We start from the raw sequence: 21,526 nt of genomic DNA, 5'->3' as shown, positions 1-21,526 counted from the left end.
TTAGCGCAGAGCAAATCCTCATGGATCTATTGTTTGGAGCTCTGGTTCCTGCTCGCCCCCTCTCCGTGCCCACCAGACCCAGGACAGACATGCATGGTGCTGCTGTCAGAGTCTGGGAGGAACTTAAGGGTAAGTACGGGGTCTTAGGGGACCAACGTTTGTGTACACAGTGAAAACCCAACCGTGGCCCGGGACGTCTTCCTTCGCTGCAACTGTGACTCTGGTGGGACATGGTGATTGCTTCATTAATTCCGGAATGTCAAAAAGGCAGCCCAGTCTCAAGTCGCAGCAAAGGTCTATGTGGGGCACACCAAGGCAACAAAGACAGTATGCGATACGTCACATTATTCCCATTATGTTGTTGCCATTGGGACACAGTCTTTGTGCAAAAGGCTGCCCAAAGGTTATTGTCTTTCCTTCATCTTGCATAAATTTGAAAATTGCATGATTGGTGGCAACGGGCATTTTGAGGAAACAAAGGCATGGGCCCGAGTGATGAAAGTCATGGGTCCGGCTGGATTACAGACAAAAGCTGAGCTTCCTGTTCACTCCGTATCTTAAATGACTCACTGTGTGTTAACCTGCCATTCACCCGATTTCACACAATTGACAGACAGGCTGGAGGCTAAATCCCTGTTGTGCCCTCCACATGAATGCAAACCCCTTACAGGTTCAAGCTCATTGACACATTCTAGAGTAGGGATGTCAAACCCATGCCCAGGGTCCAAATCTGGCGTGCGGTATCATTTTGTTATGCCTGTAAGATCATTTCAACTGTGTATTATTGTTACATACTCTACATACATTACATAGAATATGTATTGAGTGGGCCCTGTGTGACAGCACATACACCAATAGTGATATCAAAAGTGAGATTAATAATTGCATCAATAGTGATATGCGCTGGTCACCACTCGGGGCTCAAACCCGCGGCCTTCCAGTTCACACTCCGCTAAAGGCCTAGGGGCCAAAAAGGCTTCTGGAGAGAGGTTTACTAACATTCTACCGCCAACCTCTGCTAGTTGGCATCTGTTACACAATTTTAGCTTTTTTCCCGCCCACAACTTCATCCCAGAATTTTATTTTGGCTCACTGTCAATTGGATTTTGACACCTCTCTGCTCTGGAGTGCCTTTAACCTTAGCCCTGCACCTGCTTTCACACACTCTTTGACAGGCAGCTTGTGGCCCAATCCCTGACTTGTATTCCTTTGTGTGTGTGTGTGTGTGTGTGTGTGTGTGTGTGTGTGTGTGTGTGTGTGTGTGTGTGTGTGTGTGTGTGTGTGTGTGTGTGTGTGTGTGTGTGTGTTGACAGACCACTGGTTGTTGATCATTGATGCGTTCCAGAGGCCTGTATTCGGTCGGCATGACGCTAAGCAGGCAGCCTAATGAGGCGGTCTCCAAATGGGCCATGGAGACCAGATTTGCCGTCACTCCATTACCGTCGAAGAGATCGAAACGTGTAATTGGTTTATAAGGAGGGTTTATGTGAAATGTGCTGTGACATTTTATCATCCAAATATTGATTTTTCTGATCCAAGACAACATATTTTATGAATCCCCAAATCCTTTCACGCCCCAATTGACACATCCACACACGCTCATACACGCGCGCACACACACACACACACCACCCTTTAACACTGTCCTGGACCCTGCAGCCAACACCAAGGATTGTCAAGCCGAGAACAAATCCATCAACCCCATTGACAGTAAATAGAATGGACGCCAAATCAACGCTATTTGCCATTCAACGCTTTGAAGCCAGATTTGGGAACATTCCAACTTACATTCCACCTTAGCAACGCCAAACGCAGGTGCTGATTGGGCAACAACAAGACTTCTAACGGTCAATCAAACCATGTTCTGATGCTCATTGGTCAATTTAACTTTTAATATCTCTCTAAAACAAAACATCACCACAAAAAATCACCACCCTGGTAAGTTGGAGAGCAAGGGGACCTACTAGTTGAGCGAAAAATTATCCCCCTGGAGTGGCATTTAAGGGAGATACAGGGTTTTATGTCTCTCATAGGAATGAATGGGATTTGGCCATTTTTTTGGTCTTTTTGGGTCCAACCTTGGCTCCAACTTGGCTTCAACAATGAAATCGAATTTTGGCCTCCATTCTATTTACTCTCAATGATCAACCCCCATCCATACACTGTTGTACCCAGGCCTGGACTGGTGGTCTGGCAAAGACAGCATTTCTCGGTGGGAAGACAGTCCTTAGGAGACAGTGTTTATTTTATATTATATTTTATTTGAAGTATTTTTGCCTTCATTATTACAGGACAGTATGAGAGTAGACAGGAAATGACTGGGAGAGAGAGATGGGGGAGGACTGGGAAATGACCCTGTCCGGATTTGAACCGGGGTCCCTGTGGGTGGGCATGCAAGCCCAAATGTGGGGGGCTTGGCGTGCTGCGCCACAGCGTCCCCCATATTTTATTTTATTTTATTTTATTTTATTTTATTTGAGACTGCCTCACAATTTAGAGGGGCACACAAAAATGCCCAGCCCTTTTTTCCTTTTTAGTCCATCCCACCATTCACCCTATTCTGAACCCCCATCCTACTGCATTTAGTCCTGGAGTGACAAAGGAATGGCATCGCCAAAGATCATCACTCCCTCCCAAGCAACATTTTTAAAAAAGATGGTGGAAGTCTGCCACTTGGTCTCATTCCTGTCCAGGCTCTGAGCTCTGCCTAACATCACATATAATAACTGATGAGCTGTTGAAAACAACTATGTTGTGTTATTGGCCAAATGGCGGCCAGCGTTTTATTGCGTTCATAACTGTCAGAATTGATGTGAGAGGAGAGGGGCGATGGGTGTGTTGCGTCAGCCAAGACTGAAGCAGGGAATTGCATCAGTAGAGTTATGGCGGGGGCTGACTAAATGACTGATTAAGGAAAAGAATAATAATAAAAAATGAAAACAAAAACAAAACCAAGCAAAAACATGACAGTGGCGACAAGTGATGGGCGCAAAATCAATCGGTTGCTAGCAATCCCTAAGTCAAAGTCGGACAAACCACTGTTTGGAGCCTGAACTGCCTCTCCCCACAAATTCTCGATCGTTGTGACCGCACTGAGGTCCCTTAGGGGTCCCCTTTGATTCGGTGGGAGGGAACAACTGAAGTGTTCTGTAACGTACGTACAGTATGTCTCCCACCAAGACGTCCACAAAGCAAAACAGAGTGATTATGGTGTCCCCTGAAGCTAAAGCGCTGTGTGCCATAATGGTGACTCTATTCCGTCTGTGGGTCCATTTCCTCCTGCCATTATGCTCATTTAGGTGCCCGAGTCGGCGCCCGAGCCAAAAGAAACCCCCTGAGTGATCCATCTACAGTACTTGTAGCCTCTTGTTTTCTTGCCCACACACACACACACACACACACACACACACATGACTGTGTTACACAATGCTAAGCTGTGGTAGGAAGTCTCTGGGTCCCTTTTCGTCTTCAACCCTATGCTCCATTTATCTTTTCTTTCTCTCGCTCTCTCTCTATCTCTATATCTTTCTCTCTCTCTCTCCCATCAACACTGCCTCTCCATCACATGGTTCTATTTACACACTCTGTCTCTTTGACATCATGTCCCTGAAAACTGTGGGTTGGATTTGTAAAACAACTTTTAATTCACCATGTCTGCCCCCAATTACAACAAAGGAAATATAATTACAGATCCGTATCCCTCAAAGAACATTTTTCAGCTAGAGCATAGGGTCAGTCTGATACAGCGTCAGGCTGACAGAGCAATAGGTCATTCATAGGCTGTGTCTCAATATCCCTCCTCCTCAATATCCCTTTCCACCATCCTCTCATGTGTTGCTGTCATCCCGCCAAAGATTTTCGATATGGTTAACCCCTTAGCGCAGAGCCTATGCTATAACCTTACTGTCACCAAAATTGTAATGGTTATGTCTTAATCTGTTACTTAAGGCTCTCTGTACTGTCATAGCAATGTTGTTATGATGTAGTTTAGTATTTTCAGCAAATAGTGAGTAGGCCTGCCGGTGACCCCATCTGCACTAACCTTTAAGAGTGTGAGTTTTTGAGCATTCTATAAAAATAATGTGTTCTATAACAATGCAAGATTCTACAATTCCATATTGTATTGAATGACGCCGAGAATTCTATAGAACTTTCACTACCCGAACATTCCACTCTTAAAGGCTAAGAGGCTACACAAGATAAAGCGTAGCATGCGTCGACAATGCAATGAAATGGGATTAATTCCAGTCTCCTACTGTAAATGTCACTTTGATATTGAACTCCATTCATTCTCCTGGTCTCCTGAAGGGGCATTGGCTGCCATAGGATGGCATCTTATAACCTTACATCATATTGATTCTGGAAGAAACTTCTTCCTTACGAACTGTTTCCTCCGTACCTATTGTCTCTAATCCCTCTCCCCATGGAGTAAAGAAGGAAGGAATGGAGCGTGCAGGTCCACTTCTATGACATCTCAACTACCTCCTCTGTCCCCATTCCTGGAACTTTTCATAATTTGCAGAGGTCTCAAAAGTAAGGCCCCATCTATACGAGAATGAAGTAAATTCATGGTGTAAGTACAACACTATATAATATTACATAGCATGATATTACATAGCTGTTACACCATTTACTCCATTGTACCCAATGAGATGGACTGTATTGTTACTAAAAAACACTATAAACCTAGCTAGAACCCACCACGAACTTGATCCAACCGGTGTAGAGTCGGCTGATTGTAAGACAAGGACACAGGTCTACTGGTTACTCGGATAATTTACTGTACATGTGTGGTTAGGAAAGTTTTTCTTTTTTTTTACTTTCATTTTTACTTTTGACACCTCTGTCTATGATATCTCATTCACTTCTATGATATCTTGCCTCCCTCCTCTGTCCCCGTCCTATAGGCCTACCTTTCTGTTATCTAAAACGTCCTCCACGATGTTGAGCCTCAAGGCATGACACCAGAAGCAAGAGGAGAGACCTTTAGGAGGGTTTGATGTGTATATTTAGGGTGTGAGTCAGCGTTTGTCCTCCTGTCCCGTCCTGTAACCTCTGACCTCTCGCCTCGGTGTGTCCATGCCTGGGACTCACTAATTCGACGCCCTTTCGGTACTTACCGCTTATAGTGCAATAGCTTAGCTCAGAAATATAAAAGAATCGTTCAGTTTGTGATACAAGCATGAAAATTGGTATACATATAGCCAAAGGCCTTCCAAAAAGATCTGGATATGGAGGCATCATGAGTTTTCAACAGGGTGCCCATGGCAGCCATTTTTCAAAATGGCCGCCAACAACAGCAGCTTTCTTATGAGTAATGGATATAATATGATATTTTAGACCTATTTACCATTCATAGTGCTTGGTAAATGTCTTATGGATAATTTAAAAGTTGTCATGAATATTCAAGATGGCCGCCATTTTCAAGATGGCCGCCATTTTCAAGGTTTCAGCCGTCTCTTGTATGATCTGTATGATCTTCATCTTGTATGAGTCTAATATAGGTGATATTGGTGTCAAATCAGTCATTTATTAGGATGCAGAATTCAAATTTGCAACTTTGGAATTGACCAGAGGCTTCCTGTTATCTCACTCTATACTTAATGTACAGTATAGTGTCACTGTTTCTTTCAAGAGGGCAGCCATATGGCCAAAATCAAAACTATAAGTGCAAGTTATTATCTATTTTGTTAACATGTGATCTAATAAACATAGCCATTCCTATATCAGCAACAACTGAACCATTTGATGAATGGGCATGTCATAGAGTGTATGCTGGCAAATACCCAGGCTCCACCCATGTAATGACGCAAGACCTTGATTCTACTACTAAACAAAGAGCTTGTTCAGGTACATCTCGAGCTCTGTCTAGCTGGGGAACTCCACCCACTTTGCCGGGAACCGATTAACTATGAACATAGTGTTGAAGTCAGTGACGTGGTTTAAGCAGAAACGTTCTATTGGGACAAAACTTTGGCTCAGCCGCCTTTTCTGCCCTCAACAAGTAGCAAACCAAGGGAGATGGGTCAACCATGACGTTTAAGAATGTTAGTTTTTATTCTCTTGGTCAGACCAAGTCTCGAAGAGATTTGAAAGTCATGGCAATCAGGCTGGTTGACAAACTAGCTGTTGTTGAACTGGGATTATGGTAAATATTGTCAACAGCAGCCGTGATAAAGACATGGCCTCGTAACTGTGGAGGGCATACCACTTGTTCTCTAAGAAACTGCTGGCAGACATGGTTCCTCATCTGTGTTGAGCGCTTAAAAACCCTATCACAAGATACGCTCAAACCTAGATGTACCATTTTATCTACAAATTCCCTATTATGTGTGTGGGCAATGGGCATGCAGCATCAGTCCTTTGTATAATGGATGTGGTGTCTCTGTGCAGTATTGTGTCTGAAAAAAACTGCTGTCTGGTGCTCGCTTGTGCTTAACAACGTTGAATTTGAGCAACTGAGCAATCGTAAGTGCTGCAGGAGATGTTGCTTCCGGTCTTTCATGCTGGGCCCATCTAGGACCATGTTCACAAGGGTAAGCAACAGCTTTGGCACAGAGTCCTTTTGACATTTTTCGGGAAAACCATTAAATGGTTTGGCCTCACCAAATACAGTATGTGACGGTGGACAATCAGTGCAGCATGTGTATTGTACATAGCATCTTGGTTGTTATCCTGCTCACAGGCTTTGGCAAGAGCAATGCTGATGTCTTCCTCAAAGGCCATCAGGACATCTCTTCCCCTGGTGTAAGCTTGCATATCAGGGAACTCAGCAAAAAGTCTCCTTCTGCCTTGAAGAGTTAACTCTGTTATCAACCTCTATTCCTAGGTGTTCCATGCGTGACTTGTAGAGCTGGGAACGTTCTGCTAGTTTGAATAGGTGCTGAGCTGTCATGTTGTCTGGTCTCTCCTATGGAGCACCAACTCGGCCATCACGACACCAGAGGTTGATGCTGCATGTCCCTGAATATTATCTTCAAGACCTTCTAAATTAGCCTTTCTAGCACGATTTTAGAGACCTACTAGACATTTGGGGTGATATTTAGCTTCAATAGCCACCATGTCCCCAACACTAAGTCTTGAAGTAGGAATGCAGCAGCACACATTTTTGTCCAATTGAAATGTTGCAGCCTCACGAAAGCCTTTATTGCCAGCAGGCTGTCTGCAGAAGAAACAGATGTCTTGTCTCATTTCAGGGGCCTGACTTGGCTGAGACCTTCAGAGTTTGCGTTCTGATTCATCATCAGGACTTTCACTGCATGCTCGTTTTTTTTTCTGTTTTCAACATGGTTTCATCAAACTTCGACCTGCATGTATGATGGTATTGACTTTTGTTTGCAACCATGGTTGCTTCAATACCATTACTCTCATCCAGTCCAATCTGAAAGGTGAAAGGAGCTGGCCATGTTCATTAAACTGGATTAAATGCTCTTCAAGTGAAGTGTAATCCACTCCCCTCGTCTGGTCACTTTGACTGCAAAGGACATCTCAATGCCTCTGCTGTGTGTTCTTGGCATGTAATATAGCTTCTCGTTCATTATGGCTGTGCAAGAAGTTGATGGTCTTCCACCATCAAATTTCACAAGTTGAAAGTTCTTAGACATTTTCTCATCCAACAAAAACTTTTGAGGTAGACAGATACTTCTACCCACCTTTTACTACTTGCACGTTTACTACTTTTTGTTAGGTAAACACATTAAAGTATGGCATACAACTAGGTTGCCCCACACTTAGCCCGATCGTTCATCCAGTACCATTTAATTCCTGTGCGATCTGTACACCATCCGGGTAACTACTGTATATGAAAGTCATTCAAAGCCCTGTTGCTCTTGGCTCGACTCTCCCGTGCTGACACATCGTATCCATTCAGGTGCAGCTATTTACCTACATATAATGAAAACTACACGGATGTAACATTAAATAGCATTTATGAAACTAAACTACACTATCACTAAGCATCACCACAACCAGCACATTAATAACAGAAACTATGGCATTATAGAGCTCTTCAGCGTTGACGTCAACTTGTACGCGGCGGTTGGCGTACGGGTTCTATGGCGATTTTTTTTACATTGCAACACGCCATAGAGATTCAGGTTTGGCAAAAATATAAGTTGCACGCCAACAACGAACATTAGCGTGTCCCCGCATCCCTTTCTCATTAGTGGAACGGATCGTATCATCATGTTGGTGTATTCACATGTTAAATCATGACGATTTTAATTCAATATTGCTAACCCCTTTCTGATCATTAAAACTTCCGAACTACATGTTTTCCTTTGGTTGCCATGGGTACAACCCTCCGCACGTACATGACGTTAGATACAGGCGCCGCTTCTGTAGTCGCCAAAAGTTTCCGGGTTTAGCATATGGACGCAACATCGTATTTATGTCGAAGTTTGACACAAAATGATCAACCATGTCATACCTACAGCCTATTTTTAACACCCTCGACAGCTTGCCGGGGTTCGCTAAGCGCGTGCTTGCACTCGGAGCTTATTTGAAACTGGCCCCTATTCATTCCCAATGGGAGGCCGGAAGCCGATACGAACCAGGATGTCCTTAAATGCTAACATGAAAGACTACAGTCTACTACATGCTTCCGTGTTACTGAAGAGCTCTATTAGGCGGAGTGTTCGCTGGCACTGAACCCCATGCCAAGTTTCACAGCAGTGGTGTGCCAGTGAACCCTGGCAGTGCATAAACATCCACTCTATGACATGTCCATTCATTGAATGTTTTGGTTGTTGCTAGGAATTGTTACATTTATTAGATCACATGTTAACAAAGTAGGTTTATAACTCATTTTCTTGCAATTGTAATTTTGATTTTGGCCATATGGCTGCCCTCTTGAAAGAAACAGTGATACCAGAGATTCTTTATAGAGATATGCCAAAGTAATAGGTTGCTATGGGCACCTAACATGACCAGGTTCCGGTCTGCCTAAAGGGGTGTGTCATAATACTCCTAGCATTGAATAGAACAGTTCTTAGGTCTGCCTAAAGCCAGGCTCAAACTACACGACTCACGATTGTGTGTGCGATTTTGACGTCAGGGTGCACCGCACACTAGAAGCGAATCGCAACGGTCAATCTTATCGCTGCTCGCAGCCACCGAGACAATGCCAGACGTTCTATTTCCCGTCGCAAATATCAAACAGTGTTTGATTTCTACGTTTTTCTTTCTTTCTTTGAGCTGCCAAAGTTCTATCTTAGATAAAAGGAAGCCTCTGGTCAATTCCAAAGTTTCAAATATGAATTCTGCATCATAAAAAATAACTGATTTGACACCAATATCACCTATAATAGACAATCATACAAGTGACGGCTGCTATCTTGAAAATGGCGGCCATCTTGAAAATGACGGCCATCTTGAATATTCATGACAACTTTTAAATTATACATAAGACATTATACATAAGCACTATTAATGGTAAATAGGTCTAAAATATCATATTATATCCATTACTCATAAGAAAACTGCTGTTGTTGGCGGCCATTTTGAAAAATGGCTGCCATGGGCACCATGTTGAAAACTCATCATGCCTCCATATCCAGATATTTTTGGAAAGCCTTTGTCTATATGTGTACCAATTTTCATGCTTGTATCACAAACTGAACAATTGTTTTGGTTAACCGTTGCACTATTACGTCATACGACCTAACCCTAACCTTAACCCTAAACCTAACCCTAACCATAACCCTAACCCTAACCTTAACCCTAAACCCCTTACTGTATCATTGCCCTAAACCTAACCCTAACCTTAAATCGCTTGTTTGAAATGTTTGATTACCATGTGACGTACAATGTAAGTACCGAGAGGGCGTCAAACTAGTGGGTCCCATCCATGCCTCAGTGGAGGAAACAATGAAGTTTCCCTCATGTCAACCAGTGCAGAGTCAGACTAACGTTTTGGGGGAGTTACCACATTCAACATCCCGAATCCGGAGAGAATCACTATGTTTAAATTATGTTTTTAATTCAGAATTAATAATTCAGAATTAAATACAGTAGTTCCGTTGAGTTACCTTTAATTCCAAATTAAGAGTTGTTTACATGACGTTTTCAAAGCAGAATTAAGCTTTATTCAGAATTAAATGGAGTTACTTATGAATTAAATTTCTCATGTGAACGTAGCCAATGAGAGCATTGAGTTATGCTTTTGCAAGATATTCAAGAAAATCATCATTCACAGATGGCATCAAGCCTCGCATCACAAGGACAGGAGAGAAAAGAAGTAAGATTGACTTGCATACACACAGACTTGCATCTTCAGAGCTGGCAATCTAACAACCCACAGCAACAAGTCATCATTGGCTTGGGTTAGCATGGGGGCAGTTTGGAAGACCAGCCATCTAGCATAACACTATTGTAAAACGTTCACAGATACTAGCTTTTGTGTCTACACACACACACACACACACACACACACACACACACACACACACACACACACACACACACACACACACACACACAGAGGTGTTTTTGGTTCTGTCCATTTTCTCCCTGCCTTTTCCTGCTCTATTTCATAAACACAGACACATGGACAGTTAGACAACGCACATACACACCCTCACACTGAGTCAGTCAGTGGCTGTGTTACAGCCAAAGAGGTTTATGCAAACCTGCGCGGCCCGTCCCAACCCAAACTGTGGAACGGTTTCAAAACCCGCTCGGCTCCCTTTGATGTTGAACCAGTGCAAAGTAAACGCAGGCCAAGTCACGGTGCGCGCGGCGCGGTGGTTCTTCCTCCACTTCTCTCCTCCGCTGCACTCGTCTGCTGGCGAGCCCCGCGCTGCAAAATTGGTGTGTAATGAAAAACTCATCAAGCCACCCAAAGAGATACTTGGAGCGCACACCCAAACAAAGCCGTTCACACACACCCAGTCCCACAGGCCATATCTGACATCTAAAGATTGCATGCGTGTGTGTGTGTGTGTGTGTGTGTGTGTGTGTGTGTGTGTGTGTGTGTGTGTGTGTGTGTGTGTGTGTGTGTGTGTGTGTGTGTGGACATGCATTCGTGCTCCCACAGGCTATGTCTGACATCGAAAGGTGTGTGTGTGTGTGTGCGTGCGTGCGTGTTGTGTATTGACAGCTTGTAGCTACGTACAGTACCGTGCGCTAGGCCCGACATCCAGGTTGTTGAAAGCCGGCCAGCCACCCACCCACCTTGCACCTTGATATTGAGACAGGGGAACTGGCTTTGTTTTCCCCGCTGGAAGACATGGGTCGGGCTCGGACATGCTCTGTTTACAGTCACCCCCAGATCAAGGCCAGTGCACATATGCTGATAAACTGTCTTGGACTCGCAGTCTGTTTGGGTTAGTCCTCCTCCGCCTGCCAAAGATATGAACGCAGTGTACTGTAGTATGTGTGTCCTCTGTCTCTCTCTTTCTCTCTCTCTCTCTCTCTCTCTCTCTCTCTCTCTCTCTCTCTCTCTCTCTCTCTCTCTCTCTCTCTCTCTCTCTCTCTCTCTCTCTCTCTCTCACACACTCACTCTTCACTCGCTCCCTCTCCACCTCTATGTATAACTCTTTCAGTCTCCTCATACTTCTCTTCACTTTCTATATCTCATTTCTCCATCCCTCTTTCAGACACCCGTACACCCCTCTTCACTCTCTCCCTCTCTACCGCTAGCTGTTCATCCCTGCACCTCTGTCTCTCTCTCTCTCTCTCTCTCTGGACATTAGTGATGCATATGACCCATTTTTGAGTTCAGGTGTCTTTTTTGTCTTGGTTTTTAACCCCATGATGTTTGTTTTCATGTTATTTGTTGTAGAGTTAAATTCCATGCATGAACTGAACTTCAAACCTGTTCGTGTTTATGACTTGCTATTTAAGTCATCATATCAGCCTTACCATATGAAGAAAGGTTTGCAAAGCCCTGAACCCACAACTCAACATTTTCTCCATCCACTTCGAATTAGGGTTACACCTCCGTATGACAATAAACCTGGACATTTGAAACTGGTTACACATAACAGATATTTTAGATGTGGATATTATTTAGCCATTTACGTATAAACATGACATGTTCATGACATGACATGACATGACATTCAAAATCTATGTTTATGTGTAAACGAGACGCCAATGCGTTTTCAAAAATACCCATATACATGCTAACAGCTTCTTAATGGACTTAGCTCGTAACCAATGGTGTCATTTATTTATTTGGTGTACGGTACACTACAGGGAAAGTACCCCCCCCAAGACAGACAATTTCAGACCTGGACAATCAGGTAAAACCTTGGCCTCAGCTTGTGGCCGAGCTTGCGCTAAACAATACAGTTTTCCCACTGTCAGACTGGCCAAAACAACTTTTGGGGGACTATTTCCCATTCAACATCCCGATTGCCAACGAGAAAATTACATTTGAGTTGCGCTTTTGCAAAATTTTTACTGCAAATGAACCTCTGTCTGTCGTCGTCAATGTCGTTTTGCCATGTCATCACAAGGCCACAAGCATAAGGGAGAAGGGGAGTTAGGAAAAAGCTGAAAGAACTATTGCCTTAATGGCTATTTATGGCTTTTTTCCCTCTATTAATTAATATGTGCACTATCCCGCTTTCTCAATGTTTGTATCTGATATTTCCTTATAATAAAAAAATAAAATAAAAAATAAAAAAGGACGGGAGTTAGGATATTAGAAAGAAGCCAAAACACAAAGCTGTGACAAGGCTGGCAGAAGCATCAGCTAAATAACTGCACCTAATAGTATGTGGGTGAAAGGAAGCTACAATTACTGTATTAGACTGACATGTTGTTGAGCACACACAATTGAGAAAGTCGTGTGTGTCTGTCTGTCTGTCTGTCTGTCTGTCTGTCTGTGTGTGTGTGTGTGTGTGTGTGTGTGTGTGTGTGTGTGTTTGTGTGTGTGTGTGTGTGTGTGTGTGTGTGTGTGTGTGTGTGTGTGTGTGTGTGTGTGTGTGTGTGTGTGTGTGTGTGTGTGTGTGTGTGTGTGTGTGTGTTGTTTAGACATTGTGAACTCAGGAACATGGTTTCAATTGTGTTGCCGAACAGCCAGAGGGTATATGATTAGCCCTGTCATCATTGCTCACTGTGGCCATCAGGCAATGGCCAAAACCCGTCACAAAACACAACTGTTTTCTGTCGTCTCCACCTTGTTTACTCTTATTTTCCTGTTTTTTAATTGGATTTAGTTTGCAGACGAGGGAAGCTGTTTTTAGTTAATATGTTTAAAAAAAAAAACAGAGCTGGTCCGCATTATAACAATACTGTTGTTTTATTTCTAAATCCAACCTCCAGTTCAAGTCCAATATACACAGTGATTAAGAAATCTAAAGTTCAGGTAAACAAAGGCTATGTTTCAAAATTTGTATACAATGTAAACTAAGACAAAAGGACTCTGCATACTAACAATGTCATTACATAGTGCTGTAAACAAAGCCAAAACCAAAGCCAACAAAGAAGGCTGCAGTTTTCTTATCATAACTGATTCAGGCTACTCTCTCCACCACTATCTAAATACAAAAGGCAGAAAATGTTCTCGGCTTTTCGGGTTTGTTGATCACTCAGGCACTGTGCTACACAATTTGTAGTGATCTTCAGGAATGTTCCATAATATTGTACACACACACTGTATCTATACTATAAAAGATATTGCAAATTACAATAGGCAAAGTTGTACGTTTAGAATTCTATGGGATCAATTTGTAGGCAGTTGTATTTTTTTTTTTCAACCTGTAAAGTACTGTCTACAAATGGAATGAAGTAAATGAGCCTACAAACGGAATGAGCACTTTCTGTGAAATATTTGACATATAAAAACAATCGTATATAAATCATAAAAAATAGACAGAAAGTGAAGACATGACCCTGTGACCTCAAGACAAGCTCACTGTGGGGCACCACATGGAACGATGGAAGATGTGTGCGTGTGTGTGTGCGTGCGCGCGTGTGTGTGTGTGTGCGTGCGCGCGTGTGTGTGTGCGCGTGTGCGTGCGTGCGTGCATGCATACGTGCACGTGGTCAATTGTCATTGGTCAGTGGTCACATGATATCCTTGTGCAAACACCAGACCAGAGTTTGTCCTACGCCAGTCATGGAGACGACACGGAAACCCAACTGCTCTAGCTTGTCCAGAATCACCCTGGGAGGGTCATCCACATGGTACTCGGCGCTGTCACACACACACACACACACACACACACACACACACACACACACACACACACACACACACACACACACACACACACACACACACACACACACACAGGGAAAGATAGAGTTGTGTGTTGAGAATCTACAGTATGACTGAATGAGTCCTCTTCTGCATTACTCTACAGCGGGGATGGGCAACTGGAGGCCCGGGGGCCACATGCGGCCCACCTCCTCACTCAGTGCGGCCCGTAGATAAAATATTAAAAAAACCATAATGACCAGATTTTTTTAAACCACTACTCAATCATTCTGTAATTTTACTGTTGTTGGCCAACAGAGAACACTCCTACTTCTTCCAAACAACATCGGCAGTAAGTAAGCAACCAACTGCACCTTAAAGTCTGTGAGATACAGTGGCCCTCCAATGGTAGCGATGAAAAAATGTGGCCCTCCTTATCATGGAAGTTGCCCATCTCTGCTCTACAGGTAGGGTACACATTAATCACAAGAGGGATACAAGTACCGGTTGTGTATTTTTTATTTTTTTTATTTTTTCCTGTCACGTTTACTATCAAGGATATTAGGGCCACTAACTAACAGCTGAGCCAGCAAGCATCTGTCATCATGTCAACACCTTGTTTCAAAACTAGTCTAGTCTAACTATGAGACCAGTTAGCCGCCAGCTGGTCTCATAGGACTCAATGTTAATGCTAGCATGGAGGTCAAATTTGCACCGCAATACTCAGAGAACGATTAAAAGTACAACAGGGGGAGGTGTAATATGAGCTTATTTCCAAAAATGGGACAGTATCACTTTAACCATTCACTGATGAAGGTCTAGGACTAGAAGAGAAGCGTTGTGAATAAATTGAATAAAGGTGAATTTATTCAATTTATTCATTTATTAAATTATTCAGTGTGCAGAAGTTTTCTTCTGATTATTTATTTTATAACAAAGCCAATTGGAGCCAATGTTGGTCCCCTAGGGGAAATTCTTTCTCTGCACGTTATCCCATTTGGACTAGTGAATCACGTTGAAGTACACACACTAGTCCGTAGCAGTGGGCTGCCTGCTGAGCTGCGCCCGGGGAGCAGTGTGGGGGTTAGGTGCCTTGCTCAAGGGCACTTCAGCCGTGGTCCGGTCGGGCATTGAACCGGGAACCCTTGGGTTGCCAACCCAGTGCTCTAACCACTGAGCCACGGCCTGTGACCTAAGGGTCTTCTCCGCAACTGTCAGCTGAGCTGTGCGAAAAAATCACAAGTCACTTGTTTCACACTTACAAGTTGTTTCCCAGCACGACTTTCTTCCTGGCCCCAAGGTAGGTCATGGTGTCTGGGTCAGAGTACTCATCACCCACCAAGGTTGGACCATTCTCCTGAAAGCAACAACATTGCACGGCAACCATTTAGATCCAACATTCACAAAAGACAACAGGCCTAAAAAGCATACTTCCACAGAATGATTTGAGTAGGCCTATTTCCTGTTTATTTTGTATTGATACACAGTTATAAATAAGTGTAGGCAACTAAAACATATGTTTACTATAATATTCACTAATGCCATATTCAGAAAGCATGAATTAGGCTGCATCGCTGTCCTCACAGCTGTGTTATATATTATGTAATAGGCCTATGTTTGAACATTTTGTGTTGACATTTCAATGAGTCAGCAGCACTCTTGTTGACAGACTGATTCAGGTCACTAAGAGTTAAAGGGGAAACCAAACTCTAGTAGCACATGTGCAGTCAACACAGAAGTGCCCTTCACCACACACCCAGTCTCTTTGACATGGGGCATGATTCCACACTGTTGTTGGAAACCCGTCTGTCAAAATTACTCATTTGCAACTGTCGTTACATGGAAGTTACTTTACCCACGAAAATTGCAACACTGTTTCAGAACGCATGGTTTTAACAGCTACAAAAGCAACGTTGACTCTGCCATCTAAAATGTTATTCTTGAACATTAATATACGACGCAGTGGCATTAGGCTATACACCATTAAATCCTACAGCTTAGTTAAGAACGCGCAGGCATGCCAGCCAGTGTCAGCAAAAGCATTTAGCATAAGCACAGAGAACGATACGCACCAGCCGAATCTGTGTACTGATGAGCATATAGGGCATCCTGAATTCTTGAAACATGAACGTTATATGCCAGCTATAATTCCCCAGGGAGTGGTCAATCAATGAAGTGTCCGATATATTTCTTTGACGCTGCAGTGTTTACTCCTGGTTCAATGTGCACCCGCCGATTGATCATGGGCGGGATGCGGAAACGCCCACCGAAATCCACCAATCACTGCTCTGTGCGCAACATCTGTCAACAATACAGCCTCATGACAACGCAAGTTGGAGAGGTACGGTGTCTCAGCGCTGCGCAAGGTCGACTCGTCTCTGAAGTTGGCTCTCCTTGCTGTCCTGGTGTGCGTGTGGTGTGGTGATAATGATGAGTTTTAGTGAGAGAAGATTAATCTGATTCAGTTGTCTGAAACTGTTGACTCTCCCAGACACGCTATCATTAACTCGACATTTCTGCGTGTGTTTTTTTGCTGATTAAAAAAAATAAAACATCTGAACACTGAACAGAGGCGTTATCAATAACAGTAGTTCCAGTCGAAGTCATAGCAGAAGCAGCCCCTTGATGTTAAGCGGTGTGATGACTCGCCATGTATATGGTTTCTCGGCCCATCTTTGGTTTCGTCTTTTATACTGTGGCTTGGCAAACAAAAGCGTATTTGGAGCACAGTGTGGTTTCGCCAAATGACTGGAATGTGAAGCAATTTGGATATTTCTCAGACACGCTCATTGCCGAGGGAATTGCTAGTTTTCTCAACTTTAACGAGCTCTAAAGAAATATGAGATAGCCTACAGTATTTGATGTGCAACACTAATTCTAACCTCACATTTTAGGATCAGAATATTTTGCTTTTCTGTTCTGACGCATTAAGTTAAATGCGCACTGCACAACCAGTGGCCACTTTCCATTGTCTGCATTTTGATAAACAACGTGGCCTACTTATTATTTAAAAATTCATTGGCCACAAATGGTAACATTGGCACAGAAATACATAAGTCTCTCCTACTTCATGCCAGGTCTGTGCACTGCACAGAAATGGGATGTAAGAAAATCCACCACTGTAGATTAGGATGTCAGTATAGCCTTTATCAGCCCTAACTTGGACATTGTTGGTGTCCACAGTGTTTTTTCTTGCCCTGTCTTCAGTTGCTCAGTAGTTTTGGATCAAAATAAGGCAACAGTCACAGGCAACTGTGCTGTTTTTGCTCTTCCGATCTGATTGTATATGATTACAATTAGAATGCTTCTGCTTTTTTATAAAGCATTTTATAAATTGACTGTCACAAGAATGGCAAGGACCAAGTCGTAATGCATTACTAAAGGCACTGTGTAATGTCATAGAAGCAGAGACGGTCTATTATGAATTAAGAGAATCTTTGATAGAAGTACTAGGCCAGTGGTGCTCAAACTGTGGTACGCGTACCACTGGTGGTACTTGAGAAATCTCTGGTGGTACTTGGAAGGATTCATTTTTTTGTGCATTGATTTGAAGGTTGATCAAGTTGTTGCAGTCGAAAATGTGTCTTTGGTCTCACATTTTGTAATATTGAACTCATGAATCTGAAAACATAATGCAGAATAATACAAGACAAGCAAGAAATTTAAAAACAAACTTGCACTGAATGTGACCGTAGATGTTGATGCCGTTATGAACCTGTCCTGTATTGACTGGCAAAAGTGAATATGGAAGGCCTTTGCTGCGATATTCTAATGTTGGTTGTCAAGGTGGTACTCGGAGAGATCAATATTTTCTCGGGTGATACTTCACACAAAAAGTTTGAGAACCACTGTATTAGGCTATAGTGAACACTGGTGGTGGGACGGTGTGCATTACGGGGCTCCAGCAGTAATATTGTGAGCTCATACATACCAATTGGAATGAATAAATGTGAAGCTAATTCTACAGTCATAGGCTATGACACCAAGGTACACCCTTCATTTGTCCTAATTTAAATACTACAGGAACATGGAGCACAAGAAGAATTGCACTGAACTCAACTCACATTTATCCACACAGATTAACCAAAATCAGATAATTTGCCACAACACACACACTAGGCAGTCTTGTTTTTGGCCCAGCGCTTGGAAAATGAGTGAACATTAGTATACTAGAACACGGTGCTGCGTTGCTATTTTACAGTATCACTATAACAGACCCAACATCCATAACAAACCCCCCTACATGGCATGCGGAGAGAGCCAGGTTTTTTGCGTGCAGTAGTGCTCAACAGGGAAGCAGACAGGAGGGGCAAAGGGGTCAGTTGTTCCGGGCCCAAAGAGAAGGGGGGGTTCAGAAACGGGTTCCTATTCCGTTATATGACTTGGGTCTTCAGATGACTTTGTCCCAGGCCCAGCCAAGCTGTCAATAGCCCTGGGGCTCAGTTCCATCAAGGTGTTATTTGTCATCATGAAGGCCTCAATCATCAGGTCTAAGCCTCCAAACTGTGGGCATATACTGGGACGTTTAATTTCCTTTTTGGAGATCTATCAATTTCCTCCCCGGAGAAGGGGGGATTAATCATTTTCATACGAGGTTGGTCTTTTGTGGCTGGTAGCGAAATTAAAGAAGCCGACCACATCCAATGCTGACTTGGATAAAAATCAGCAATATGGCCGTAGCCGTGGCAACGCACTTGGCATCCGTCATCGCCATGGGGGCCCGGGCCTCGTCACAACTCGTCACAACGGCTGTGTGTGTGTGTGTGTGTGTGTCTGTGTGTGTGTGTGTGTGTGTTTGTGTGGACCGCTGTTCGTCCAGAATGACCAAAAACAACAAGGAGTCTGTTGTTTGTGTGTGTGCATGCGTGTCTGTGTGTGTGTGCATGTGTGCGTGCATGTGTGCGTGCGTGCATGTGTCTGTGTGTGTGTGCATGCGTGCGTGTATTTGTGTCTGTGTCTGTGTGTCTCTGCGTGTGTCTGTGTGCGTGTTTTGGTGGAGGTATTAGTTTTAAGAATGACAGAGGTGTCAAAAAGAATTGGGCTCAATCTGTTATGATAGGAAGGCTTAATCCCCTCAGCTAATGCCGAAATCCCATAGAGCCCGAACAACACAGCCGCGAGTAATTACAGAGCGAGGTAGGTAGGCTAGCTGGTAGTGATACATGCAGACATCACAGGACTGGCTCCCCATGCCAACTTCCTCACACCGTGCCAACAGTCACCAGGAGCCGTGTCAACGTGTAACTGAGGCGTCCATGCAAAGCCTCCCTGTTATTTGAGGGACGCAGGGGCATAGCAGCAAATTGTGGGCCCTATGTACAATTAGCTCCAAATGGACCCCCCCAGTCATATGTCTATGTAAATTGAACTGTGTGTGGGCCCCCTATATACATTGGGCCCTGGTAACTCAGTCACACGTTACCCCCCTGAACAGGGGCGCTGCCAGAAATTCTGGGCCCCATGAAAGATCCGAATTTTGGGCCCCCTTAAGGGCCCCTCTCAGTGTTTGGGCCCCCTTAAGGGCCGCTATCAGAGCTTGGGCCCTGAGAATCTGTACCACTTTTCCCCCCCTAGCGGCCCCCATGCCCCTGAATGACACCCCTGGAGGGAGGTGACCACATGCAGGCTGTCAAAGTGGAACAGAAACCCACAGCATGGCAGGGAATGTGATAGTCGAGTTACGATTACGCTTGTAAAAGCTTGTGCGTTCAATTAACTTTTTTTTTTCTTTGGGGAAAGGAGTGCAAATGACACCTAATGTAGCGCAGTAGGCGACGCATATCGGCGCCATATATTATAATAAAAAAATAAATCAGTACGATTGGTCAGTTTCCGTGACCATGAGTTTTATAAATGATTTAAAGCTCACTTGTAACGATAAAATGTTTATATGTTTAGAAAATAGTGGTTTCAGGCAGCCGTGCCCAGTGTTTGGTAGCCGTGATCTAATGGGTAGGGACTAGGGAGTTGGTCTTTATATTATGGATCAGTGGGTCCGCAGGTTGGAATCTATACCAACACCTCTATCCATGGCGGTAGTGTCCTTGAGCTAGCCCCATACTGCTCCAGGGATTAGAACCAATACCCTCCAATTACAGTTTTTCTCGATTGCTTACACACAATTTTCGGAATCAGTTCTCGAATTTTCAAAACTCTACACACAAATCTCCATACCTCACACACATTGGGCAAAACTCCTCACTACCTCTGAAAAATGCACGTCTTATCTCAAAACAATGTACTCTCTTCTAAAAAGGTAATTTTGTTCTCAAATGACACACATAAGCAGTCATTTTAATACACTTTTATGTGAACCATTGAACAATAATATGCACAAGGTAAAACTCTATACTCAACTTGACACACAGTAGAAACTTATTGAAACTTATCACTGTTCTACTTACAAAAGAGGGTATTTTTCTATAATAAAATACTGAAATATTGTTTTTAGACTCGGAGTACACAGATGTGTGGCAAAAAAACTATATTTTACATATTTACATATTTTACATATAAAAAAAATGCACTAATTTATTGTAAAATATTGGGTAACCATATGAAAGTGATCTCTATAAATTTTGGAGTTCAAAAACAAATCAAATGTGTTTTCTCACTGAATCCACTCATGTTTTCATCCATATCACATGCAATGTGTGTCCTTATGGGGTGATGATTTCAGATTGTAAACCGGTATGAAGAGAGTTTGCCCATGTGATGAGGAAGTGAACATATATGGCAGTTGATTTTAGTATTTTGAATGGCAGAGTGTTCAATGCGACAACCAGGGATTTTCTTCATGAAAATTGTGTGTAATCCAGAGAATTGTGTGTAGTGGTTTGAAAAGAGTGTGTTTTAAAACTGAAATTTGAGTGTAAAGAAGGAATTGTGCTTAGTGTTCAGTGACATTGGTTAGGGGAGTTGGGAAATGGGTGAGATGTTCCGAGAATTGTGTATGAAGTACCAGAACTTGTGTGGAGGCAATCGAAAAAAAACTGTAACTCAACAAATCAAGTCTCTTTGGATAAAAGTGTAAGCCAAGTGTAATGTATTATGGTGAATATCCTGCAGAAGGATGAGCAGGTCTTCACTTTACGGGGAATGACCAATGGTCAAATGTTTCATGTTTTGTACATTTACGGTTACCAGCATGGTAATTATCAAGTTGTTATACATTACTCAAGGCTCTTTTTCCGTGGTTATTATAGGCCTGGTGAAACAGTGTACATTATGGGACTACAATCATTCAAGAAACATGAATATTTGCATTCAGGACCGTGCATTAGGCCACGCGAAGAGATGGGCAGAGCAAATGAGAGAGAGAGATAGCCTAGAGACAGAGACAGAGAGAGAGGTCTGCAAACAAGATAAAGCATTAGA

General features: G+C 43.2%; 1 protein-coding gene across 1 annotated transcript; it reads right to left on the bottom strand.

Moving 5' to 3' along the window:
• Positions 1–13,230: 13,230 nt before the first annotated feature.
• Positions 13,231–16,476, bottom strand: gchfr (GTP cyclohydrolase I feedback regulator). Its single transcript, XM_063224052.1, has 3 exons — positions 16,222–16,476; positions 15,412–15,506; positions 13,231–14,146 (listed from the first exon to the last, which is right to left on the bottom strand). Exons 1-3 carry the CDS (start codon positions 16,273–16,275, stop codon positions 14,017–14,019), a joined length of 279 nt encoding a protein of 92 aa, XP_063080122.1. The 5' UTR covers positions 16,276–16,476; the 3' UTR covers positions 13,231–14,016.
• Positions 16,477–21,526: the final 5,050 nt, after the last annotated feature.

The sequence above is a fragment of the Engraulis encrasicolus genome, chromosome 19 (genome assembly GCF_034702125.1).
Source record: "Engraulis encrasicolus isolate BLACKSEA-1 chromosome 19, IST_EnEncr_1.0, whole genome shotgun sequence".
In the NCBI taxonomy this organism is placed as follows: domain Eukaryota; kingdom Metazoa; phylum Chordata; class Actinopteri; order Clupeiformes; family Engraulidae; genus Engraulis; species Engraulis encrasicolus.
The sequence above is the reverse complement of the archived record's forward strand: the minus strand, read 5'-3'. Positions and strand labels throughout refer to the sequence as shown.

Excerpts from the sequence above, each read along its gene's own strand:
- gchfr (XM_063224052.1), bottom strand. The coding sequence starts at position 16,275 with ATGTTTCAAGAATTCAGGATGCCCTATATGCTCATCAGTACACAGATT. Across the intron at positions 15,507-16,221 it reads TCAGTACACAGATTCGGCTG|GAGAATGGTCCAACCTTGGT; the intron begins GTGCGTATCGTT and ends TGTTGCTTTCAG. Across the intron at positions 14,147-15,411 it reads GTCGTGCTGGGAAACAACTT|CGCCGAGTACCATGTGGATG; the intron begins GTAAGTGTGAAA and ends TGTGTGTGACAG.